General features: G+C 43.8%; 1 protein-coding gene across 2 annotated transcripts in view; it reads left to right on the top strand.

The window, feature by feature from the left end:
• The window catches only part of LOC114665258 (ATP-citrate synthase), a 41,037-nt gene extending 15,655 nt beyond the window's left edge, over positions 1-25,382 (top strand). The window contains exons 9-29 of one of the 2 annotated variants that reach the window (XM_028819723.2): positions 5,931-6,067; positions 6,337-6,398; positions 10,908-11,025; positions 11,221-11,375; positions 11,478-11,571; positions 13,782-13,811; positions 14,856-14,997; positions 15,415-15,583; positions 15,671-15,775; positions 15,903-16,099; positions 16,513-16,594; positions 16,675-16,785; positions 16,887-17,014; positions 17,103-17,196; positions 17,280-17,434; positions 17,523-17,673; positions 19,380-19,523; positions 20,013-20,126; positions 24,253-24,335; positions 24,427-24,503; positions 24,611-25,382. In XM_028819723.2, coding sequence (XP_028675556.1) covers positions 5,931-6,067; positions 6,337-6,398; positions 10,908-11,025; positions 11,221-11,375; positions 11,478-11,571; positions 13,782-13,811; positions 14,856-14,997; positions 15,415-15,583; positions 15,671-15,775; positions 15,903-16,099; positions 16,513-16,594; positions 16,675-16,785; positions 16,887-17,014; positions 17,103-17,196; positions 17,280-17,434; positions 17,523-17,673; positions 19,380-19,523; positions 20,013-20,126; positions 24,253-24,335; positions 24,427-24,503; positions 24,611-24,705 — 2,443 coding nt within the window. In that variant the 3' untranslated portion in view covers positions 24,706-25,382. The remainder of the gene's footprint in view (positions 1-5,930; positions 6,068-6,336; positions 6,399-10,907; positions 11,026-11,220; positions 11,376-11,477; positions 11,572-13,781; positions 13,812-14,855; positions 14,998-15,414; positions 15,584-15,670; positions 15,776-15,902; positions 16,100-16,512; positions 16,595-16,674; positions 16,786-16,886; positions 17,015-17,102; positions 17,197-17,279; positions 17,435-17,522; positions 17,674-19,379; positions 19,524-20,012; positions 20,127-24,252; positions 24,336-24,426; positions 24,504-24,610) is intronic. The other variant, XM_028819724.2, reaches the window with a different exon arrangement.
• The last annotated feature ends 978 nt before the right edge of the window (positions 25,383-26,360 follow it).

A 26,360-nucleotide genomic window follows, 5' to 3' on the forward strand; every position in this document is an offset into this window, starting at 1 on the left:
AGTGGAGGTTAAAATCAATCCATGATCCTTTAAAACGAGGTTGAAACAAGGCAGGAATCTATCCTTTAAAAATGCAGTCCCTGGTGCATCTCTTTGAAAACGTTTGTCTCCTCCGCAAACCCCAAGCTTGTTATTGCAGGTGAGAACTGGCAGTTCAAGCCCACCTTCTGTGCCTGATTAGACCCCTGCAACCTTCTGTGGCTCCAGCAGGGCACTCTACCAAGCCTCCGACTCCCGCAGCCAGGCTCGCATCCCTGCAGTCCATGGCTCCCCCACAAGATGCCTCACTGAACGTTCCAATTCCTCTGTTGCTGCAGAGTTGCTCCAACCGAGCAGCATGTCACTCTCTGGCCCTCAGATTACTCAGCCAGATTGACCTTCTTCGGCCACATGCTCCAAACAAAGAATATTAAAACCTGAAAGGGCATGTCCTAATTTTAGGGTCAGAGTGTCGTCCTAGATGGGGCAGCTCAGTGAAGCTCCGATTTCCTAGTTAAAAATTGGCCTTCAGTTAAGGGTCTGAAAGTTTTTTAGCAAAATTTACAGTTTGCTCTTTTGGCCAAAATAAATTATTGGTAGTTAAGCTAAATTATGAGTACTTTTACAAGGACGATATGGTGCTGAGTTTAATGCTGTGTCAATAAAACAGCAACAGACAAAAGCTGGAGCATATCAAACTTTGCGTTGGCATACCGTGGGCAGCCTCTTCAGTCCCGTGATTCTGAGTAAAGGGAATCTGAACCCCACTGCAGGTGCCTGGTCGGAGGTGAAGAGACAATAAAAAGTTTTGGAAGTAACACATTTATTACCATTACACTTTCACTCACAATTTAACTCCATTGGTGATTGCGCCTGATCGGACCCCTGCAAACTTCTGTGGCTCCAGCAGGGCACTCCACCAAGTCTCCGACTCCTGCAGCCAGGCTCGCGTCCCAGTGGTCCATGGCGCCTCCGCACGATGCCTCGATGAGCCTTCCAGCTTCCCTGAAGCCACAGAGTTGTTCCAACTGAGCAGCACATCACTCTCCAAACCCTCAGATCACTCAGCCAGATTGACCTCCTTCGGCCACATGCTCCACAAGGGACTCGGGCTGTCTGTCTTCTCTCTCTTCACCTGCACAAGGCTTCCACCACTTCCTGAATTTTTCTCTCCATTCCTCTCTTTAACCTTTTGTTCTTTTTTTTTTTTTCTTCCTTTTCCCCATGCTGGCTTAAATGTCTCCGTGGGCGCAGTGTCTCAATCACACACCGTAGAAAGCTGATGAAGCAATTGAGACAGACCGCACCCTCATGTGTAGGTGCTTCTCGCCCCACCAACCTCCCACAGCTGTGTGAGCACCAACACCCACCGAGATCGAGCCAGCCATTCAATTATTTTGTTTATTTAAAAATTGGCCACCTTTTTCTGAGCCGTCAACCCGCTATACCTCACTTATGTATTTTTATGCATATTTTAAAATTCTTTTTAGACTTTAGTCTTTATTATTTACTTAAATGCCTAATATAAAGTAGTGTTCCATGGGTAGAGGATAAACACCTAGAGACAAGAAGAAATATCTATTTTTGCCTCTGGATCACGCACCTACTGTAGGGTTCTTGTATATGAAAACATTTGAGTTGTAACTCAATTTTATAAAAATCCGCTCCCCTGCGGACACTAAATATCATAATACTTGTAGCACATGAAATAAATTAGATTTTAAATTGGTTGTCTTCATGTTTAGGAATCTGTATTTGCAATATGAGGATGGTAATTGAAAGTTTAGAAACCAGGAATGGCCGCAGTCTTAACAGAATCAAGCTGGCCTTCATTCTAATCTGCTTCTGATACACTTCAGTGAGAAACAACTGCTGCCGGCTAATAATTTTATTGCTAATGTTGTTGTTCCTAATATTGAGCCAACATATATAAATACAAATATAACAATTGGTTCAATAAAAGAAAAAAAGAAGCTTACAAAAAGAGTAGCATTGTTTTGTTGACTTTAAAATAATTCATGTTTCTGAGATAGTATGGGTTTATACTACATTTAGATCAAAGGTCTGTAAATTAGGGTGGCACAGTGGGTAGCGCTGCTGCCTCGCAGTTAGGAGACCCGGGTTCGCTTCCCGGGTCCTTCCTGCGTGGAGTTTGCATGTTCTCCCTGTGTCTGCGTGGGTTTCCTCCGGGTACTCCGGTTTCCTCCCACAGTCCAAAGACGTGTGTGTGTGTGTGCGCATGTGCTTGTGCCCTGCAGTGGGCTGGCTCCCTGCCTGGGGTTTGTTTCCTGCCTTGCGCCCTGTGTTGGCAGGGATTGGCTCCAGCAGGACCCCGTGACCCTGTACTTAGGATATAGCGGGTTGGATGATGGATGGGTCTGTAAATTATCAGGGATTTATCCTTAATGTTTATAGTGCTGTGCCATCTTTACATCCTGCCCTTTTGTGTTTTTTTTTTTTTTATTTTTTGCCCCAAGACCAATGCCTGAGGTGGACATATTAAAGTGCTCCCCAGAGCTGCAATTTAACAGTCAATGTGGGGTGCCCCTAGGAGTTTCGTATGTTGCAATGCACTAACATTCATTCATTTATCCTCGTTTGTGGGTCAAGTGTTGGCAGGTGGAGGATATGCTTAAACCATGCTGGTAAAACTCTAAAACACTGCAAACCCAGCCTGAATGCTACCGATGAAAACTGAGACGTCCCAGTATTCCATACTGGTGTGTGTCGACTCACTTCAAGGTCTGGTTGAGAGATGGGAAAGAGGGTGTTTACACATTTTTACCTGTAAAGAAGAGCAATTGCACCAGTAAACAAAATCATCAAGCATGGGTTTACAAGTATTGTCCTTATCATGTACCAGACTAACAATGACAGAGTTACTAGCACATTTGAAGATCTGCCTGTCCCGGTGTGAACTACAGCAGTCATTTGTATATGGAATAATCAGAAGAGGTGACATACGGCAGCCTTGAGGTGACCTAGTAGATGAGCAAAGCTCGTCAGAGAAGCAGCCATCCGTGTACGCTCTTTGTGTTCTGTTAGATGATGAAAGAAAAACAGAACCCATCCAACCAAGTTAAAGTTCAAACAGATTACTTAATAGCTTTTCAGCTAAAATGTGAGGCTGGTTGGTGTTAAAAGCTGATGGGGGGGTTGGGGGAATCAATAAAAATAAGTCTGAGGTGGGTTTTGAAACCTCACAAGTTCATACAGCAAATGCTGGAGTGTAGCTGCACTGTCCTCTAATCAGCTCTTTAAGCAAAGGGTCTGGTTAGGCCTGAGGTTTGTTTACCAGCTTCCTCTCGGTTTCTGAAAGGATTTTGTGATATAAGAAGTTAAGGCAACAGGCCTGAAGTCGTCCAGGAGTTTTGGGGGTGTGTAGTTTTAGCAACTAACATTGGCCTGTTTTCAGAGTTTAAGCATATGTTGTAAATCCAAAGACACTGGAAGTAAGTAGCTCAGTATTGGGCATTGTGGTTCTATCGAGGGATGACTCATTGCTTTACTTACTCTATCTGATCCAAAACTTTTTTTGACTTTAGTTTGTTGAAAAATCTTACAACATCATCACCATCAAAGAAGAGAAATGTTTAGTTCTTTTGCTCCTTCATTTCTGAAGAAAAATCATGTTTGTTTTTATTGAATTTTTCAGCTGGTCGATTTTCAGATGAAAACCCCTGCAGATCCACCTGATTATCATTTTTGTTATGAATGCCAGTTGTCATTTTCATAGCATTCAACAAAGAACCCAAATTGTCAGTGTGCAATTCACTCCCAATCCTGTCCTTGTCCTTCAGCTTTGCTTCTGTAATTCTTTCGTTGCAGCTGCAGTGAAATGCCTTGTCCTGCTTATTTAGCAGTGCCTTTACATTTTTATGAATCCATGGCTTGTTGTTAAGATGTACCGTGGCAGATTTGACCAGTATATAGTGTCATCATAGAATGAGATATACAGTGGAACCTCGGTACACGTACAAATCGGTTTACGACCAAAAAGTTTGCCAAACTTTTGCCTCGGTTCACGACCACACACTCGGTATACGAACAAGCCAGTTTCCCTTTCAGTTTGTGCGCGCCGATGATTTCTGCACATGTTGCATTATTCTCGGTTGGACGTGCGTGCTTTCGCTGTGAACTCTTTGTGCTCTATTTCATTTCCCTTCCGGTTCGTACGTGCCGATTACTGTATTTAAGCACGTGTTCAGACTCTCCCTGTTCATTGTTCTCAGTCAGACGTGCGTGCTTTACCTGTGAACTCTTTGTGCTCTACAGTATTTCGTGTGCTTTTGCAGTTAACCATGGCTTCTAAGCACACTAACCTCCTCTTCATCCAGTTCCTCCTCACTTCATGCTAGAACTCGAGTCATGCAAGGTTAGTTTTCTTGGTGGTTTAAAGTTAGTTTTTGTATTATGGATTTTTCATATGTTCATTTTTTGGTTCGTAGCGTGAATTGTTGCAATGTTACTTTTCTTGGTTGTTTATTAAGTTATGGATTTTTCAAATGTTCATTTTTTTTTTCCCTGCAATCGGGTTGTAAGACTATAGCGCGAACTGCTGCAATGTTACTTTCTTGGTTGCTTGTGGTTGGTTTTTAAATAAAGTTCAAATTTGTTCAAATGTTCCTTTTTTTTTCCCCCTGTGCTTAAAACTCATTAAAATAAAGGTGTTTATACAGCGATCGGGTCGTAAGGCTATAGCGCGAACTCTTGCAATATTAGTTTTCTCTGTTGTTCAAGGTTTTCTCAGTGTTATTCAATGTTTTTACATTTAGTTTACTATTACAATGTGCATTCTATGGTGTAATTAACTATATTTGTGCTTAAATATCTTACAAAAAAATATATTTACATACAGTTTGTACCGTCTGGAACAGATTAATTGTATTTACATACAATCCTATGAGGGAAATTACTTCAGTTCACAACCAAATCAGTTTACGACCAGAGTTTTGGAACGAATTATGGTTGTGAACCGAGGCTTATGGTGTCAGTCAATTCATCGATCTCTGCATATGACTCTTACAGATGTGCCAGTCATTACGAGTCCTTGTGCCAGACTTTTAATTTGTTTCTTTATCATACATTCATAAATGAGTTGTCACAGTCATGCACTAATGAAACCAGCAAGAGTTTGGCTGTTGATGTATAAGCCCCTTAAATCATTTCTTTATTGAGATACATTAATATTTATTCACAGTATTTATTTGTGGGTATGAGATGTTTTTCCCCCCTTCAGAAAATGTTTAACAAAAAGCTTTTTTTTTCTGAAAAATGAATAAGTGCAAGTTATAGCACAGCGCCTAGACATTGTTTGGAAATTCCAATATGAGACAGGAGTAGATTGAGAGCCGTAGCTGTAAACTCTGGGGGGGGGGGGGGGGGGAATGTAAAGGTAAACAAAAATTTAACAAATAGAAAACCATGGAAGTCAAAGTCAAATGCTTGAGTTTATATTTGCTTAAAGTACACGGTGGCCAGTGTGGTTTGGGCACATTTAGGTATAAATATTAAAAGCAGTTGAGGCTAGCAAGTCATCAATCTTTATCTGTTACAGCCATTTTCACAGCAAGTGTTTCTTGCGTGCTTTATAAAACTGTCAAGTGGAGCAGCAGGAGCGGACTGGACTTGTACAAAGTAAACCTCTATGGTAGTGATTTCCCTGTTACCTCAACATCTCTTGCAGTTTGTGTGAGGTCATCCCGCCCATGATGCCTACTTCCATGCCACACAAACCAGGATTTAGCTTTCTAATTAGCAGTTTTCTGAAATCCACTGAGGTCATTAAAGTGTGTTGCAACAAAAGAAGTCTTATGGTGATTGTACTGCTTTGTCTGGAGATTTTGAATCCATGTAAATTGATTAGTATTGCTATTTAGTATGGACTTGTCTGTCATGTCGGCTTCATTTTATTGTTTCTGTGTTCAGGGTTCATATTTGTTTATCTACAGTGACACCATCTGTGATCTGGGAGGGGTAAATGAGCTGGCAAATTATGGAGAATACTCCGGCGCACCCAGTGAGCAACAGACCTACGACTATGCTAAAACCATCCTGTCCCTAATGACTCGGGAGAAACATAATGATGGTAAGTGATAACCTGTAAGCCACTGGCTGCATCGGGAGTAGAGCAACTGAATAAGGGGAAGACAAGTAGGAGGCATTGGGGTTTGCTGAACAAGTTTACTGTGGGCATAGAATAACATTGTTGTTTCATATCTGTGTAAATTTTGCTTGGTACCTACAAGTGAGTTATGGGGCATGGTGTGTTGAGGCCAGATGGATCAAAGGTGAGTGTCTGTACTTGTAGACATTAATGCTGTTTGTTTGAACACTCTTCTTTATGTGTTTCTTTAGGGAAGGTCCTAATCATCGGTGGCAGCATAGCCAACTTTACCAATGTGGCAGCCACATTTAAGGTAATCACCAAGTGCACTTTTAACTTTACTCAATCGCTCCGAAATTAACAAAATCGTTAGATGGGGATTGGGGCGAATATCTAATTTCCCCAGTTTCTTTCTTCATGGGGGCAGGTCATGAAAGAAGACCACTAGTAGTTTTACTTGTTTTAAACGGGAGCCCATAACACCATTTGGGGAGGCGGGGGGTTAGAGTGTAGGGCTGCAAATTCGAAAGAACAGTGGGTTGAACGTATTAAGCCAAGGAAGACGATGGGCAAAGCAAAATGAGTGAGCGAGTGTGTCACACTTATATAGCGCAGCGTTCTAAGTTAAAAAGAAATGAACGATGCTTTGACTTTAAGCAAGAATGAGACAAGGAGCTCTGTAAATTGTGGAACCCAAAAGAGCGTGTCCTAATTTTAGGGTCAGAATGTCGTTGTTGAAGGGGTGTACAGAGCCTTTAAATCTACAGTCAGGTTAAATATTGGCCTTCTGTTAAGGAGCTGAAATTGATTTTTAAAAAATGCGTTTTCTGCCAAGTTTTTTTTTTCTTTCTTTCTTTTAAGCAAAATTGACAGTTTTTTTGGCCAAAATGAAGTATTGATAATTAAGCTAAATTATGAGTACTTTTAAAGGGACCATATGGTGCCGAATTTAATGCTATGTCAATAAAACAACAACAGACAGTTAAAAGCTGGAGCATATAAAACTCTGTGTTGGCATACCGTGGGCAACCTTCACAGTTCTGTGATGCTGATTAAAGGGAATCTGAACCCCACTGCTTGGTGTCTGGTTAAAGGGGAAGAGACAATAAAAAGTGTTGGAAGTAACCCATTTATTATCGTCACGCTTTCACTCCCACTTCAACTCCATTGTCGAACAGTGAGTAGCCCAGTCCATTCATGTATTGTCATGCAGATATCACTGAACGTAGATGTTGTGTGGGTGTTGCTGTGGATGTTTGTGGAGGGGAGTTCTAAAGACGAAAGAATTACATTCAGTTAGTTTATCATACAGAAAAAAGGAAGGAATGATTTAAACAATTACACTTCAACACTAGGATTGACTTACTGCATATGGTGCATATACTACATAGCCGCTAGATGGTGGGGCCATACTACATTAAGTCTGTGCCTCTTAAGAATATACTGAGCACTTCTAAAGGGGGCACCTGGTGTTGTATAAATTAATTTTCTGTATATGCACTGAGGTATTACCAATCAGTTTGCTGCATTCAAGTTACACCAATGGGCCCGGCTGGGCACAGCCCGATAGAGCAACATGGGCCCACCGTCTACAAGAGGGGTCATAAGTATCCGGTGCATTGTAGTTTGATCAGCATCCTCAAATTGACTATAGGTAAGTGAAATGTGACCTCTTTGGCAAGGAAGGAGGCCTACTGTTGTGAGCTATTTTGTTGCTGTACCAGAGCAAAAGTTTGTTCACCTTGACATCCGTACGTCCATCTCGTTCCTGCTGAGTGTAGGAACTCCACCAAGGCTGCTGTCTGTCGCCAACTCTGTTCACAATTTTTATGGACAGAATTTCTTGGCAAAGGTAAGGAGTGATTGGTGTCCAGTTAGGTTAGATTAGATAAATTTGCTTAATCCCATGGGAAATTTAAAAAAAAAAAAAAAAATCTGTGTGTTTGTAGATGATGTGATCCAGCTGGCCCAAAAGACATGGACTGGGGTGGTTTGTAGCCGATTTTGTAGCAGCTTAGATAAGAATCAGCACCTCAAAGTCTTGGGTTATAGTTCTCAGCCAAAAAAGGGTACAGTGTCCTACTCCACATTGGGGATGAGATGCTGCCTCAAACAGAGGAATTTTAAGTATGTCAGGGTCTTGTTCATTAGTGAGAGAAGAAGGAAATGGGAGATAGACAGGCAAATTGGAGCAACAGAGATCGTACCAGTTAGTCATGGTGAAGAGAGAGCCGAGCTGAAATACATATCTTCCTAATTTACTGGTTATCTACATCCCTGCCCTCACCTATGATCACAAACTTGGTATCATGGCTGAAAGAAGTAGATTGCAGATACAAGTGATGGGTAGAGTTTCCTTCACAGGGTGTCTGGGCTCAACCTTAGGGAGGAAAGGTGAGGAGTGCAGACATTCGGATGGAGCTCAAAGTAGAGCTGCTGCTCCTCCACATTGAAAGAAGCCAGTTGAAGATTCTGATTAGGATGCCTCCCTGCAGAGATTTTTCAGGCAGGTCCAACCGGGAAAAGACCTTGGGGCAGAACTAGGACATGCTGGAGAGATTGTATGTCTCAGCTTGCCTGGGAACACCTCAACATCGCCTTGGAGGAGGTAGTGGGGAAAGGGATGCCTTGATATATTTTCTCAGGCTGCTTCCGGCCTTGATGTGGACCAGGATAAGTGACACAAGATGGATGGATGAATAGTTGTAAAATTTAATGGGTCAATAACTTTTCCAGACTCAGACTGACTTAATAACAACTTTGAGGAAGGAGATACATTGCACATATAGTCAAGCATTTTATGTAATATTCAAAACTGTTTCTTCACTAAATTGTCAATGCAATCTGTGACAGGAAACATGGTGGGTCTCCATTACAAAGTACCAAGTTACTTCTGAAATAAACACTCTCCGCACTAAATCTGACACTTCTTTGTAAACACTGTTATAACTGGTCACATTTATATCTGCACACATGTTGAAAAGAAGGAACCTTACAACTGTTGTCTAATGTCAGTCTTTTGGGGCATTTCCCCAGACTGTATTGTGCTACCTTTTGTAGGCAAGAACAGGCCTACTGCAGTGAACTACGAGAGCGGAGTGACACGAGGATCAGATGAGGGTTTGCCTTTTTAACATCTCATTCCGTTTGCTCATTAGATTTCTCTCTCCAACTGTTAGGAAAGCTGTTGTAGTAGGCCAGGGTGGTCATTAACAAAGCCCCTGCTGCAAGTGAGCACTTGCAATTTATTAAAGTGAAGTTAATTATCTGACTGCACAGGAGCATGAAGGCAGTGATCTTTAAGACATTTTAAATTGACCACGAAATGAATTGCTTTCAGACATCTGTTGTGCCTGAGTGTAAAATGTTTATTGATCATTCTAGAAAAGCCAGACACCTCCTTACAATCTCGAGAGTTTTAAAACATATAATTTTACATCTTGTTCTGTATGAATGAGTTGCTGAAGGTAAACGGGAATAAGTGTGACAGGCTAATTATAGTGCTAATGTCATTTACACGTGTCTTTGATGGACACTTGGCCTTGTGTTAATGACGGAACCTTTTTTAACATTGAATTGCTGCTTAGCCATTGGCTTAACTTTGCCCGATGTGATGTTTAGCAGATCTACTGGTTAGGGGTGCAGTGGTTATCGTTTATGGCTCAGCAATACCCTGAAGCCAACCTTCCTAGAAGTTTTTTTGCTGAATTCAAGTATTAAAGCGCCTTCAATTTCCTAAAAATATCTGTTGTTGAAATGAAAATTTCTTCGCCTTTTGATGAGAACTCTCTGGAAAGTTGTTTTATCATGGATCATCAAGAGAATTCTCAGACCTTCCTTGAGGTCACTTTAAAACTTTTCTATGTGGCCTCCCAGCAATGTGCCCACACCTTTGGCTTTAGGTACTGCTCTGTCATATCCAAAGACCATCTTTACCTTCTTCTTCTTTAACTTGAATGCTCCTCCTCCACTTGCAAGTCTTCAGGTTGATGGCCATGACAGGCCATAAGCACTCCTTGTTGCCGTCTCCGCTCCTGTGACCTTGAACTGGGCCCATTCATGCTGCAAGTCTTCCATTGACATGTGACAAAAGTGAAATATTGCACAGTCACCCTCAATGCTTGCCTACATCTCCAAGCGTGTCCAACTAGCCACCTTACAACCTTAGAATTACTCCTTATCATAAGGGTCTAATTTTCTGAACAAAATATGGTCCAAAAATGACCTGCAAATAGGTGTTTTGTGGTCTATAGGGCCAAAAATAGGAAGATCTCATCCATCCATTAACCAACCTGCTATATCCTAACTACAGGGTCACGGGGGGTCTGCTGGAGCCAATCCCAGCCAACACAGGGCGCAAGGCAGGAAACAAGCCCCGGGCAGGGCGCCAGCCCACCGCAGGGCACACACACACACACCAAGCACACACTAGAGACAATTTAGGATCGCCAATGCACCTAACCTGCCTGTCTTTGGACTGTGGGAGGAAACCGGAGTACCCGGAGGAAACCCACGCAGACACAGGGAGAACATGCAAACCCGGGTCTCCTAACTGCGAGGCAGCAGCGCTACCACTGTGCCACCGTGCCGCCCAGGAAGATCTCAGAAAAGCTCAAAATGTTGTTTAACTAGACATCAAAACAAGTCGAACGGTATATCGTAAGTGGGGGTTTTCTTGTACTGATAAGTCAGAAGGTGCCAGACCAAAAAAATCTTCAAAGTGTTCTGAAGTAATTTTTATGAACGCAATTATCTGCTTTTTAAATGTTAGTTAAATAAACTGATTAAATTACAGTGGCCCCCTTGTTGTTTGTTTCGGCAGGGTATAGTGAGAGCAATCAAGGATTACCAGACACCACTGAAGGAGCATGAGGTGACGATATTTGTCCGAAGGGGTGGCCCCAACTACCAGGAAGGCCTGCGGGTCATGGGAGAAGTTGGTATGTTGTATGAGATGTAGACGTTAATGTTGACCAGTGGAGTTGGAAGATTCTAGTGTTACAGTATCTATGGCTTTTACTGGAGCTAAGAGGAGAGGGTGTGTGAATCAGTTGATGACTTTACATAACTTGTTATTTTGCATCTCCTATTGCTAAATGTTTGTTCATTTATTTATATTTTTATCCTTCATTTAGGCAAGACTACTGGGATTCCCATTCACGTGTTTGGCACAGAGACTCACATGACTGCCATTGTGGGAATGGCACTCGGCCACAGGCCAATACCCAACCAGCCCCCTACTGCTGCTCACACAGCCAACTTTCTGCTCAATGCTAGTGGCAGCGTCTCCGTATGTAAAGCATCCTGAGCTGTTGGATAGACTGTTTTCTATCTACCAAAGCCCAATTCCCAACCCCACCAAGGTCCACTAGTTATTTCTTTCTCATTGCAGACACCAGCTACAAGCAGGACTGCTTCTTTTTCTGAGACCAAGGCCAACAATGATTCAACTCCAGCCAAAAAGGCCAAGCATGGCATTCCAGCAGGTGAGTTTCTCGTTGTATTTGTTGTGATAGCCAGTGTCCTGTACATAGATAGATGGTTGATAATCTCACACATCCTGCCACCAGGCCAGGCGTCTTCTCCAAGCAACCCCAACTAAAAGAAATGATGGTTGTAGAGGAGCTTCCTGCCATCATATAGTCCTAAAACATATGTTAAGAAAGAGAAGATGAGCAGTGTAGGGATGTTCGTAATTTTCTTTTACTTTTTGGTACACCTCTTTCCTTAATTTGATTCTCATCTTTTCCTTGAGTAATGAGACTGCATACACGTTGACTGAGTTACTTCTAACCGGTACAGGTCTGACATGTTTCAGGAGCCAAAACAATTCAAAATATTTGAAACGGCAAAGATTATAAAGCAATACAAAAACAAAGCAGCAATCACAATGACGGACTGCTCCCTTGCTTTCCCTGATCTTGAGAAAATATTCATCCTATAGGTTTTAAAAATGGGTTACTGTTAATGTTAGCATTGTTGGATCTCAAACAGAAAGACCCTTTAGTCTTTGTTCACAACATTTTCTGTAAGTAGCTGCTTGACTCTCTGCCTGTGTGACGTGGTGGTGCGTCCAAGTCGAGCACAGAGTTGAAACAGTTGAGTGGACTGCAGTGGTCTTTGGTGTGGAAAGAGTGAACATCCTGTTGGATTTAGAAACAAAAAGCTTCAAGTGTGACCTTCATTATACTTGATAAAGCACTTTGTAAATTGCTTTATGCTGCATTGATACCTTTTTACCTGTAGCAAAGTATAGTCCTTTGTTTGATTTCCATCTTGTAGTCGGTTAAATAAGATGAAGTGAAGTGACTATTAAAGGCAGGGTGTTGTCGACCCAACTCTTGGTGGCATCTCTGCTTCAGTTTACCCAGAATTCATTGTTCCTTCTCTTAGGGTTATGTTTCTAGCTACAGATAACTTTGGATTTAACAAACTCTCTGATATCTGTCTTTTAAGTAGAACACCAACCGTCAGTTGATCTCCTGTAGCTGAGGTGAACACGATTTTATAGTTGGTTTCTTATGCAGTTAGGCAACTAGTAAAAGCAAATTTCACCCAAGCATCCTGTGTTTGCCTTCTGTTCAGTCCACCACAAAGTGTTTGCTTAGCTGCCCCATTCACTGTAACACTGAGAAAGAAGAAAGACCCTTCTAACTTCTCTGAAGATACTCTCCTTCACTTTTATTTTTATTTCTTGTCCAACCATCGTGGTGGGGAGCTCCCAAGAGGGAGAATTCTTGCAGCGTATCCTAGGTCTTCCTGTGGTGGGCCAAGCCTAGTACCCACTGTTTCAGAAGGTGCCCAGGAGGGAACTGAGTAGACCACCTCAATTGACAAATTCCAATCCAGAGAAGCATTTTTTTTTTTTTAACTCTGAGATGTTCCTGTGATTGCTGAGCTACTTGGCCTTCTCATGCAGTGTGAGGTCAGCAAACTTGCGCCAGCACCTCCTTTCATGTTGTATACCCAATTTCTCCTCATTTTATTGAGTCTGTATCTTTGCACGTGGAGTGAGTTTTAAGGATGGCATTGCATGTTGTGTGATGGATGCCTTTCTCATGACTCCCCTGAGGCAAATCTGCAGCCCCATAGGAAATGAAGAAAAAATTGTGGTGGGGCTTTGTCAGTGCAGGTGAGATTTTCAGTTCCATGTTCATAGGAGAGCTTAAGAATGAGATGTGCTCAACATTCTTGTCTTTCTGAAAGCCCAACCTTGCACAGACATCTTGTAATTCAAATAAGATGCCCGTGGTTTAGGGTGCCTGGTGACATATGCCCAGACCACTACTGAACATGTCTTTCTCACACCCATCAGTAGGTGGCACCAATGAGGCTAAGTCGCCTAACCTGGACCGTACTGATCAACATTCTTGTCTTTCTGAAAGCCCAACCTTGCACAGACATCTTGTAATTCAAATAAGATGCCCGTGGTTTAGGGTGCCTGGTGACATATACCCAGACCACTACTGAACATGTCTTTCTCACACCCATCAGTAGGTGGCACCAATGAGGCTAAGTCACCTAACCTGGACCGTACTGATCAATAGGATTCCTAATGCTGCTAGTAATGTTCTTAGGCCAAGGGTGTGTCATGGACAGACGTGTGAATCACCCTGGCTGTTTGCATCCTGTTTTGTCCATGATGAAGGTGGATTTATATATTTATTTATTTTTGTCTGATGATTTGTTTTAACAGAACTCCCCAAAGCTACAACTAGCATTCCAGGTATGGAGCGCTAACCAGTCCTCCCAAATCCTTGTGTCCTCTGTGGGGGCTTGACGGGGTTTGTGGGTGATGGCTTGCTCGTCCTCTTTTCTGTGTGCTGTTTAATTTTTGCAATATTTTATGTGACCCCCCACCCCCTTCATTAAAACTAGCTGCCTACAAATAAACTTGATTATATATCCTTCTGTGCACTCCAACCAGATGGGATGAGGCCCATCATCCCTATTCATGGAGAAATTAGTGAGAGCTTTCAAATTGTTAAAGTTGAATTACAACCCTCCACTGTGTTCATCAGGCCATGAATCTTGGCTTCAAAATGTGCCTTTAGTGGAGGACACCACACCTAAAATTCTTTACATAACCTGCCCACTGGGTTTGAGGACCTGTTCAGGGTCACCCGTTGTGTTAGTAATTTGATTTGACCTTGTGACCTAGCAGGACAAATTGAAACCTGTGGGCATTACTGTCTACCACCACTTCTTTTATGTGACACGTTTCCTGTCAGCCTTAACCCTGTGAGTGTATGCGAGTGTGTGGTGGGTCGGCTCCTCTGCTACTGACTCGTTCTCCTTCATGCTGTGTGCTTCTCTGTGCTGTGGTCTTCTATGGTAGAAGTAGAAATGATCAGCTCTTCTGTATCCTCAACCTTGCCACTCTGCACACCTCTCCAGTCCTGGTGGCATTAGCTGTTATGCAGCATGCCAAGAAATACGCTACACCACTTTCATTGACAAGTGTACTGCTTCCCCATTTTCATTCAGTTTTGCACTGTACCCACTACCTGACCCCTGTAGCCATCATTACCCCTCACCCTCCTAAAGTAATCAATCATAGCGCCCACCTGGTGATGGTACCCACATCTGAATCAGACTCTTTTGAAATATTAGCTACAAAGGATTGTCCCCTGCTTCCCTACATATTTCTCTTCTCTTTCCACTTCATGCTGTCTGGTGTCGCTCTTGATTAACCTTTGCATTGTAGAGGAGGCAGTGCTGGCAGATGCACCATTTTAATGCCCATGTTTGTTCTGTAATTTTCTCATAGCCAAAGCCACCACTTTGTTCAGTAATCACACCAAGTCCATCGTTTGGGGCATGCAGACGAGGGCGGTGCAGGGTATGCTGGATTTTGATTACATCTGCTCAAGAGACGAACCCTCTGTGGCAGCGATGGTCTACCCATTCACGTAAGGAACTTGGAATTGTGGGGCGCGAGGAAACGCATGGCTCAGACTGTCTACTTCTTTATAGTCATGTGCATTAAGATTAGGGCACATTGGGGAAGGTGGGGGTTGTTTATGGATGCTGTTGTTTCCTCATGAAATGTACGAGACGTGGACTTTTCTTGGGGATCTTGTGGGTTTCAGCCCTGGATGGTCAAGTTAGAGGGACTGCTGTTATCCCTACACTGGTCTTCACCCTTCCTAATGTTAAGTTGTCTTATAAAGACTCTGCTATGAGAATCTTTGCCAAGGATTGGCACTGATTTTTTTTTTTTTCTTTCTATAGCAGGGATTGCCCACCCTAACTATAATCTAGCAGAGTCCACATGATTGAAGATGTCTTTCATCTCCTTCCTGGCTAACGTTTTGTGTCTTGTGCAGTGGGGATCATAAACAGAAGTTTTACTGGGGCCACAAGGAAATCCTCATTCCAGTTTACAAGAGTATGAGTGATGCCATGAAGAAGCACCCAGAGGTAGACGTGCTTATCAACTTTGCATCTCTGCGCTCGGCTTATGATAGCAGCATGGAGACAATGCAGTTCCCCCAGGTAAACCTCATGTGAAGCTGGTGTACTGTAGGTGGTTGGCATCTCCAGTGATGGTAACTTAGCCATATTCACCTTGTTTTTTCCCAGATTCACACCATAGCCATCATTGCTGAGGGCATCCCAGAGGCACTGACCAGGAAGCTGATCAAGACAGCAGATGAGAAGGGTGTGACCGTCATTGGCCCTGCTACCGTAAGTTTAGAGTTAACACTTTGACCCCCCTGAGGTCTAGTTGCAGTACCCAATTGTATGGCAATCTCTCTTACCTTTTTTTCTTTCTGTCTTTCTTTCATCCTCCCTCTCCGTCTTCCCTTTAAAGGTTGGTGGCATCAAGCCAGGCTGCTTCAAGATTGGCAACACAGGAGGCATGCTGGATAACATCCTGGCATCAAAGTTGTATCGTCCAGGCAGTGTGGCCTATGTGTCCCGTTCTGGTGGCATGTCAAATGAGCTGAACAATATCATTTCCAGGACTACTGATGGTGTATTTGAGGGGGTTGCCATTGGGGGAGACAGGTGTGAACTTCTACTTTCACCTGGTAGATTATCTCCAGAGCTTTCTGTACGGTTGTTTGAAGGCCCAGACAGAACCCAGCTATTGAAATGAAGGCTAGTGATGCCTGCTGGCCTTTGTACTGGTTTTGTCAGTAGGGGTCATTTTATGGCACCTGTAGCAGTCCCTGATGTCCCCTTCTTACTCCTGATCTGTAACATGCAGGCTTGCCTGCTTGCCTTGGGCATTAGACCTGGCCACTGGTTGCACTTGGACTGCCTTCTGCTGTCCTTCCGAGAGGCACTATAAAGCCAATGTCCTGTTTTTATTGTTGTGATATTAGGGGGCATATCATAAAGGGGGAGGACTGTAACATTCATTGACCCAATAGATAAAGCACCGTGACTCAGATCTGGCTCACATTTTGTATGTGCAGGTATCCTGGTTCTACCTTTATGGACCATGTGCTTCGCTATCAAGACACACCAGGTGTGAAGATGATTGTCGTTTTGGGAGAGGTGAGTGCCATACTGGCCGCCAAGTCCCACGTTTATAGATAAACTTTTTTGTCTAAAGCCTTGATTTCTTATTCCTGCAGATTGGAGGGTGTGAGGAATACAAGATCTGCCAGGGGGTCAAAGAGGGTAGAATCACCAAGCCAGTAGTGTGCTGGTGTATCGGGACCTGCGCGACCATGTTCTCTTCAGAAGTGAGCTGAATGGAACTAACTGCAATACCAGCTTCCTCCATTCCTCCACTATAGGTTTAGAGAAACGTTCAATCAGACTTATTCTTCTTGTCCTCTTTCAGGTCCAGTTTGGTCATGCAGGGGCTTGTGCCAATCAGGCCTCAGAGACTGCAGTTGCCAAGAATCAAGCACTACGTGAAGCTGGCATTTACGTTCCACGGAGTTTTGATGAGCTGGGTGATGTTATTAAGTAAGTGGTCGTTTTAAGCCTGGGCACATGTCCGAGGGCTGCCATCTTTTCTTAGCTCTTATTAGGCTGCTTGGCTTCTGCTCATTAGGTCTGTCTATGATGAGCTGGTGACAAATGGAGTGATTGTACCTGCTGAAGAAGTTCCTCCACCTACTGTGCCGATGGATTACTCATGGGCTCGGGTAAGTCTGTGCCTCACAGCTCGCTGGCACTTTCTTTTACATTGAATTCACTGTAATTTCACTGCAGTTGTTTTTGCTAACAGGAACTGGGACTAATTAGAAAGCCGGCATCTTTCATGACGAGCATCTGTGATGAGCGAGGTCAAGAGCTTATTTATGCAGGCATGCCTATCACAGAGGTCTTCAAGGAGGAGATTGGTATCGGCGGAGTGCTGGGATTACTCTGGTTCCAGAGGAGGTCCGCAGATTGAGTGCTTAGGGGAACGTGTATTGGGGTCATGAAAAACACATGCCAACTCTCACTCTCACTCTCTCTCATGTCCCAGACTACCAAAGTATGCCTGCCAGTTCATTGAGATGTGTCTCATGGTGACAGCAGACCATGGCCCTGCTGTTTCAGGAGCACACAACACCATTGTCTGTGCCCGGGCTGGAAAAGACCTGATCTCGAGCCTTACCTCTGGCTTGCTGACCATCGTAAGTAGCTTGTAAAAACTCATCCCTCAACAAGATGAAGGTTTAAAGTTTACTTCACTTTAAAAAAAAAAAAAAAAAAAAAAAAAAAAAAGGCAATTGTGAATTTATTTCCTGAGGAAAGGCTTAGTCATTTGTGTTTGGTAAGGCCTTTAAGAAATACTCCACCCAAAAATGATGTTTTCTGATTTGTCACTTACCTCTTGTATTTTGTAGTGATGGCTGAGAAAAAATTATAATCTCCGGTATTCATGCAGAATGGTAATAATAAAGTTTCTGACGTAATAGGGGTCTACAGTGACCAACACTGTGCAAAAGCAAGCATTAAAAATGTTACTCATGTGACATAATCCATATGTCAAGTCATCCAGGTGTGTACCGGCAAAGTCCCAAACACCTGCATCTGTACTAAAATATTGTTAAATAAACCACTTCTGGAAAATGCTCAGGTAACAAAACTTGAGCGTGTATAGACGCAAACGAGGATACAAGTTGTAGACCTGCCTCCTGTTGTTACATCTATATTCATACCAATGAGCCACAATCTGGAGTACCTCGGGATTATTTAGCGGCGGTCTGTGAAACTGCACGGGTGGATCCACCTTCTGCTCGTTCGCACATCTCAGATATTCACAAGTCCAAGGCAGCCTCTCCTCCTCATGATGTTTTCACTTGCGTTTTTTGAACTTTTTTAATCTTTTGTTTTACATGCCTCTCAGTGTCCGATTTTTATTGATATCCCTTGAAGTGCAATGGTAGCCAATGAATAAGCTGTGTCAGGTCTGAACTGCTGACCAATGAATGAGGTGGAGAGGCGGGTCTTCACGTGGCTCACTCACATCTGATCAATGTTCATTTCTAGTTTATTGGAACGTTTTCCAGGGGTGGTTTGTTTTACTATTTTTAATTAAAAATGCACTTGTTTGGGACATTATGAATATATGACTGGACAACTTGACATATGGATTATCCATCCATCCATTTTCCAACCTGCTGAATCCGAACACAGGGTCACGGGGGTCTGCTGGAGCCAATCCCAGCCAACACAGGGCACAAGGCAGGAACCAATCCCGGGCAGGGTGCCAACCCACCGCAGGACACACACAAACACACCCACACACCAAGCACACACTAGGGCCAATTTAGAATCGCCAATCCACCTAACCTGCATGTCTTTGGACGTGGGAGGAAACCGGAGCGCCCAGAGGAAACCCACGCAGACTCGGGGAGAACATGCAAACTCCACGCAGGGAGGACCCGGGAAGCAAACCCAGGTCCCCAGGTCTCCCAACTGCGAGGCAGCAGCGCTACCCACTGCGCCACCGTGCTGCCCCATATGGATTATGCGACATGAGATTTTTTTTAATGGATATTCTTTGTTGTAGTTCAGCATTGGCCACCATAGAATCAACTTTATATTAGAAATCTTCATTCTGCATGAATACATTAGATTAAATTTTTTTCTCAGTCATCACTTCAAACCACATTAGATAAGTAAGATATTAAAAAAATAACTTCATTATTGAGTGGAGTATTCCTTTAAGTTTGGAAGAGGGTGAAACTGAAATGTGGTCATTTACTGGAGTTGACATTTAAAAGGTCACTTTCAACTGGCGACTTTTGCCAGTTTTTGGTTTTGCCACTTAGGACTCTTCTTTATACTGTTTAGAACCAAAGGGCTTTTTGTGTGTTTGTTTCCTTCTGTAAAGGGTGACCGCTTTGGAGGCGCATTGGACGCTGCGGCAAAACAGTTCAGCAAGGCCTTTGACAGTGGCCTCATTCCCATGGAGTTTGTGAACAAGATGAAAAAAGAAGGAAAGCTGATCATGGGCATTGGCCATCGAGTCAAATCTGTGAGTTTGAAATCCAGGGCCACACAATTAGGGATTGTGTTGACTTATGAGATGACCCTGGAGTGCTTGTGCTGCGGTAAGATGAGCCGTTCAGCTCTTGTTCTTGACGTAGTTTGGGTCAGGTCATGAGCTCTCTGTGTGGCTTGGGCCATTGAGAAGCAAAGCGTGCTGCTGTTGGCACCGCATAGCAGGCAGCACCTCAGTTGAACACCACGCAGATCTGTGCAGTAGACCTCTCTGACCCCTTGTGTTACCCACCTGTGTACATGAGGACACTCAAAAGCTTGTCATCCATGAATGTGGGAAGCACAACCCCCCCTCCATATTTGTTAATGGTGTTCTCGAGTGCACAGTATGAGTGTTTCAGGGTGGCTGCCTGTTGAACGGAATGGAACTTGAAAGATTGAAGAGTGTAAGAGCAGTGCAGCATTTTAAGTTACTCCTGTGTTTCTGAAGCTCACCTTGTTCTTTTTTTTTTCCCCCCAAAAGATCAACAACCCTGACATGAGGGTTCAGATTCTGAAGGACTTTGTGAAACAGAACTTCCCAGCCACCCCACTTCTGGACTACGCACTTGATGTGGAAAAGATCACCACATCCAAGGTGAGGTAATCCTCTAGGAGTAGGTCCAAAGGACTAGTATGGTTGGTAGATAGATACTCTGTCTCCAAGGATGGTGAGGTAACTGTCTGAAGTGGGCACTAAGCTGGGTTAATAACTCCTTTGAAAGGATGCCAGTGTTGGTACATGAGATAAGATGGCTCAGGTGACAGGCAGAGTGTAACAGATAATGTGTGGGCTGTAGAAACACGGTCATGTGAAGAGGTAACTTCACCCCATGGAATGTGTAGATAAATGTCATATAATTGAAAAATAAAACAAGGAAAAGTTGACTTTGCAATAATTCATTCACCGTAAAATCAACAGATTTTCCAAAGACAGAAGTGGAATAGGTTAAGCACCCCCTTGGCTCTAATAGCTGATATTGCCCCCTCAAGTAGGTGTTTCCTCTGTCTAGCAGTCTCGGTCATCAGCTGGGAGAACGTTTTTACCACTCCTCCAAGCAGAGTCCTTCAGCTGTGTGATGTTTGAAAAAGGGTCTTGCATGGACAACCTGTTTCAGATACCCCCACAGCATCTTGATGACCTTCAGATCTGGGCTCTGAATTGGCCATACTAGGACCTTCCATTTCTTTCTATTCAGCCATTCCTTGGTAAATTTACTGGTATGTATGGGGATGCTGCTGTGCGCTTCATTCTTTTGGCAGATGGTTTCATATTAATGTCAAAAACATTTTGTTATAATGAAAGGGCTCCTAGTGGATTCTGTGATAGTCAGCTGCCCAGGCCCTGATGCTGCAGAGCAGCCATAAACCAGAACATTTCCACCACCTTGCTTTACAGTTGATCTTGGGTTCTTCTGCTCAAATGCTGTCTTTGGTTTTTGCCAAACGTGTTGTCTGGTACTGTGGTCAAATAACTCTCTCTTTGCCTTGTCTGTCTGGAGCACGTTGTTCCAGAAGTCCTGGTCTTGGCCTAGGTAGTTAGTCTTTCCCTGATGTGCTTTCTGGATTCCTGCTGGCACACCTCCCATGTTGATCAAATTTGTGCGGAGTCTTTGTAATGGTAGACTCCTGTACTTTGACATCAACCATGGCAAGAGCTACCTGATGGTCCTGTGATGAAATACTGGGCTTCTAAGAGACTTGAAGCATTTTGTGTTCTGCTCTCGGGCAGAATTTGCTGTGGTGGCCTTGGCCTGGCTTGAACAAGCTGGCAGATGTTGGAGGAGATTACAATTTGTACAGTAGATGATCTTCTGGACAGTTGAATGGTTGATTTCAAATTGTTTGGAGATGTTTATAAATGCTTTCCCAGATGCCTGGGCATCTCTAACCTTCTTTCTGAAGGACACACACAGTTCTTCAAATCTCTGCATGGTGATAACTAAAACATGAAAGAGCAATCCAAACTAAATGTCTGCACTTTAAATAAGAGAAGGTCCTCTCTAATGGAGTTCAAATCCTTAGCACCAGATTCTAATTTGAGGTATTTGAATGATAAGTCCATGTGTTTACAGTGGGTATAGAAAAGAATCTCCCCCCCCCCCCCTTCAAAATATTCCCATTTTTTTTGCTTTACAGCCTTAAATGAAAACACACAAACCAATATTTTTTTCAGCTTTACTGACTAAATGCAGTCTATAACATCCAAGTGAAAGATACAGCTACAGTTCAGTAGAATTTAAAAAATAAATAAATAAAAAACAAGAAATAGTGAGATTAACAAAGGATCACCCCCCTCCGAAACTCCATCAGGTGTCAGTGCCCACCATTTCCATTGCAGACCCTGGTTAATGGCTTCCTTCCACCTGTGATCAGTTGTAATCCGTGCGATTAGTGAAGCTCTTCCTGGAGCATTCATTCCCTTGCTTGGTAGTGCAACTGACAGCAAACAGCTGACTATGGGTGGCAAGCCACTTTGAAAAGATCTCAGGGATAGAGTTGTGGACAGACATAAGGCAGGAGAGGGATATAAACAAATCTCAAAGGCTTTATCAATCCCAAGGATCTCAGTAAATTCCATAATAAAGAAGTGGCAAGTGTTTGGTACTACTAGGACCTTCCCTGGATCCGGCTGTCCCTCCAGACTGGATGTAAGAGCAAGGAGGAAACTGGTAAGAGAGGCTACCAAGACGCCAATGGCCACTTTGAGGGAGTTACAGGATTTTATGGCAAAGAGTGGTCATTGTGTGCATGTGACAACAATTTCACAAGCGCTGCACAATTGTGGCTTGTTCAGGAGGGTCGCAAGGAAAAAGCCACTTCAAGGAAGGCCACATTAAGGCTTGTTTGAGCATTGCCAGAATGCACCTTGAAGATTCTGATGCCATGTGGAAAAAGTATTATGGTCAGATGAGACCAAAATCAAACTATTTGGCCCCAATACCAAACGGTACACCAATGCAGCTCACCATCCACAAAACACCATACCTACAGTAAAGCATGGATGTGGCAGCATCCTGTTGTGGGGGTGTTTCTCTGCCGCAGGGCCTGGGGCTCTCGTTAGGGTAGAAGGAAAAATGGATGGGGCAAAATACCGTCAAATTCTTGAGGAAAACCTGCTACCCTCTGCCAGAAAGTTGAAGATGGGCAGAATGTTCATCTTTCAACATGACAACGACCTGAAGCACACTGCAAAATTGACCACACCTTGGCTGAAGGAGAAAAAAGTGAATGTCCTCGTGTGGCCAGTCAGAGCCCAGACCTAAATCACAGTGAAAATCTGTGGAAAGATATGAAGATCACAGACCACCAACGCTCACCATCCAATCTGACCGAATTTGAACAGTTAAACTGTAAAGAAGAGTGGGGGGCAAATATTGAGTGGGCTCAATCTGGATGTGCAGAGCTGATAGAGACGTATCCCAACAGACTCAAGGCTGTCATTAAAGCAAAAGGTGGTTCAACAAAATGACATTGACATGGGGGGGGGGGGGGGGGGTGATCCTTTATTAATCTCACTATGTCTTGTTTTTGATTTTTTTGTAATTTTTCTGAACTGTAGCTGTGATATCTTTCAGTTGGATGTTATCGGTTGCATTGAGTAAGTAAAGCTGGGAAGAAATATTTTTTGTGTGTGTTTTCATTTAAGGCTGTAAAGCAAAAAAAAAAAATGTGAACATTTCGAAGGGGGGGGGATTCTTTTCTATACCCACTGTATATAAATTTTACGAAATGTAAATGTGGCACAATGTTGGAGGTATTGTGTCACCTTTATCTAAAGGTGCTGTTGAAGTGAAGGTCAAATCTTGTCCACATTATGGTAAAAAAAAGCATTTAATGGGGGGGGGGGGGGGGGGTGCACTTTCTTTTTCACATGACTGTGCAGAGAAAGTTGACAGTCGGCCTAAAAAGGGATGGGAACCCCAGCAGATCTGAACTGTCTGGATCAGCTGGAAACACATGTGAAGGCAGCTGGTCAGCTTATTAATAGACAGGCAATATGGATCAGAAACTGGAGGTTGTGCCCTGCCAGGCTCCACCTTTTAGATGTTGTGCTCCACCTTTTAGAGGTTGTGCCCTGCCAGGCTCCACCTTTTAGATGTTGTGTCCTGCCAGGCTCCACCTTTTAGATGTTGTGTCCTGCCAGGCTCCACCTTTTAGATGTTGTGCTCCACCTTTTAGAGGTTGTGCCCTGCCAGGCTCCACCTTTTAGATGTTGTGTCCTGCCAGGCTCCACCTTTTAGATGTTGTGCTCCACCTTTTAGAGGTTGTGTCCTGCCAGGCTCCACCTTTTAGATGTTGTGCTCCACCTTTTAGAGGTTGTGCCCTGCCAGGCTCCACCTTTTAGATGTTGTGTCCTGCCAGGCTCCACCTTTTAGATGTTGTGCTCCACCTTTTAGAGGTTGTGTCCTGCCAGGCTCCACCTTTTAGATGTTGTGCTCCACCTTTTAGAGGTTGTGTCCTGCCAGGCTCCACCTTTTAGATGTTGTGCTCCACCTTTTAGAGGTTGTGCCCTGCCAGGCTCCACCTTTTAGATGTTGTGTCCTGCCAGGCTCCACCTTTTAGATGTTGTGCTCCACCTTTTAGAGGTTGTGTCCTGCCAGGCTCCACCTTTTAGATGTTGTGCTCCACCTTTTAGAGGTTGTGTCCTGCCAGGCTCCACCTTTTAGATGTTGTGCCCCACCAGGCTCCACCCTTCAAACTTTTTTTTTTTTTTTTAACAGAAACCAAATCTCATCCTGAATGTGGACGGCTTCATTGGTGTTGCCTTTGTGGATCTGCTGAGGACTTGCGGTGGCTTCACCAGGTATGGGTTGGGTAAGCGGGGCCAATTGTAAGCAATGCGTAACTTGGGAAGAACCGCATTTGTGATGCCCTCTTTGCCATACTTGTTTCAGGGAGGAAGCAGATGAGTACGTAGACATTGGCGCCTTGAATGGTATCTTTGTCCTCGGGAGGAGCATGGGGTTCATTGGTGAGGCCTGACACACTTCATGAATTGATCAGCACTTGCTTTTGTATGGCACCTTTTGCTTGAGCCCTATACTGCAGAATGAGATGTGGTATTCTTCTGTCTCACAGGGCACTATCTGGACCAGAAGAGGCTGAAGCAGGGCTTGTACCGCCACCCATGGGATGACATCTCCTATGTCCTCCCAGAGCACATGACCATGTAGCCAGCTCATCAACTGTTTCCTCTGTGCTGACATACATATGAAGATCAGGGGGTTTCTATGAGGGGGGAGACAGGGTGCAAAAGGGTACAGCTTGGGTTTTTGGTAGCAGAGAAAGTGCTGTGATGACCCCTGTGTGGTCAGAGCAGCCAGCAGAGATGGAGTGATGATTTTTTTTTTCCATTCTTGGCCCTGGTCCTCCCGCGTTGTTGGGAGTCGGTGCAGGTCCCAGTTGCTTCCTGTGCTCCCTTGTGCTTACCCTCATCGGACCTTTGCACTGTGTTGCTGTAGAAGATGAGAATTAGTTCTTTAATGCCAAGCTTCTAGATTCCATGGAGGCAATAAGTGCTCCCCAGTTTCTTGTGGTCTGTGCAGACTTCTCAAAGGGAGCAGCCCGTTATGCTTCCTGCCTGTTGACCTGTGTATGTGTCCTGCAGCCGTGTCACACGTAGGGTCCACTCTGTCACTAAGGACAATGTCACTTGAGCAGATGTCCAGCTGAGGAGGAGCTCCGTTTTCTGTCTCTTATTTTTACATTTTTTTTTTTCAGCCCTCCTCCATCCCACCAGCTGCTGCCCACCTTCATCTTTGTTCTGTTTGATGTGAAGTCTGCACACTGTGCTGTAATGGAAATGTTCTGTCATGTTGTAGTTTAAATTAAATAAAGTCATAACCACTAACAGTGCCGTCCTCTGTATTCACTTGTTTAGGTCTGAGGATGTTCTTGGGACTTGGCAGGCTCGGCTCTTTCGGGCACTGGGCTCGTGTGTTTGGTTTGGCCGTCTCAGTTTTAGAGTCCGCTGCAGAGAGTAGGTTGGCCTTGGCAGAGCTGGACTTATAGGGAGTAACAACTCGGTGCTGGGTGTCTGCTGCACGGCCGGTGCCAACTTTTAATTAATACACGGCCTGTCAAGCTGCCAGCGCTGTGATTTTTCACTTCAAGTAAAAGCCGTGTGCGGGCATAAAAGGATCTGCTTGGCGCTGAGCCGCCTCACCTCTTGGCAGAATGGCGGTCTGACGGCCACAGGCTCAACAGATTACAAGGTGAATGCTCTCGGAGCCTGGCCGTGGTTATTAAAAAGACCCGGATCTTCTTTAATAAAGCTCTGTGTACAACGAGCTCCATCGTGACACGCGTTCATTATCATGGAGGCTCACATCTATATATACAGGGTGAGCCAAAATGATGTTAACACTACTGGATTATTTTTATCTCGACCACACCTTTCCAGGTCGATGGATAGGTTGTGGTGGACCATTGCCATGGCCTCCACTCTCCCCTGATTTGACACCCTGTGATTTCTGGTTATGGGGTATGATGGAGTGTGTGTATAGTAGGGAACTTTGTGATATCAATAACCTGAAGGACAGAATAAGGACTATGGTATCATCTATTCCCCGTGAAATGTGTGGCCGGGCTTTAAATGGTACAGTTGCTCGTTGGTTTTTGTGTCTTGAACAGGATGGTGAACAGGTAGAGACGCTCCTGTAAACCATCTTGCACATATGAAGTATGTTTTGTGAATAAATTGTTTCCACCATTCAAATGTTAACATAATTGTGACTCATCCTGTGTATATATCGCCTATAGATATATATATGTGTGTGTGTGTGTGTGTGTGTGTGTGTGTGTGTGTATATATGCGGTAGGTATATAT

The sequence above is a fragment of the Erpetoichthys calabaricus genome, chromosome 14, assembly GCF_900747795.2.
Source record: "Erpetoichthys calabaricus chromosome 14, fErpCal1.3, whole genome shotgun sequence".
In the NCBI taxonomy this organism is placed as follows: Eukaryota; Metazoa; Chordata; class Cladistia; order Polypteriformes; family Polypteridae; genus Erpetoichthys; species Erpetoichthys calabaricus.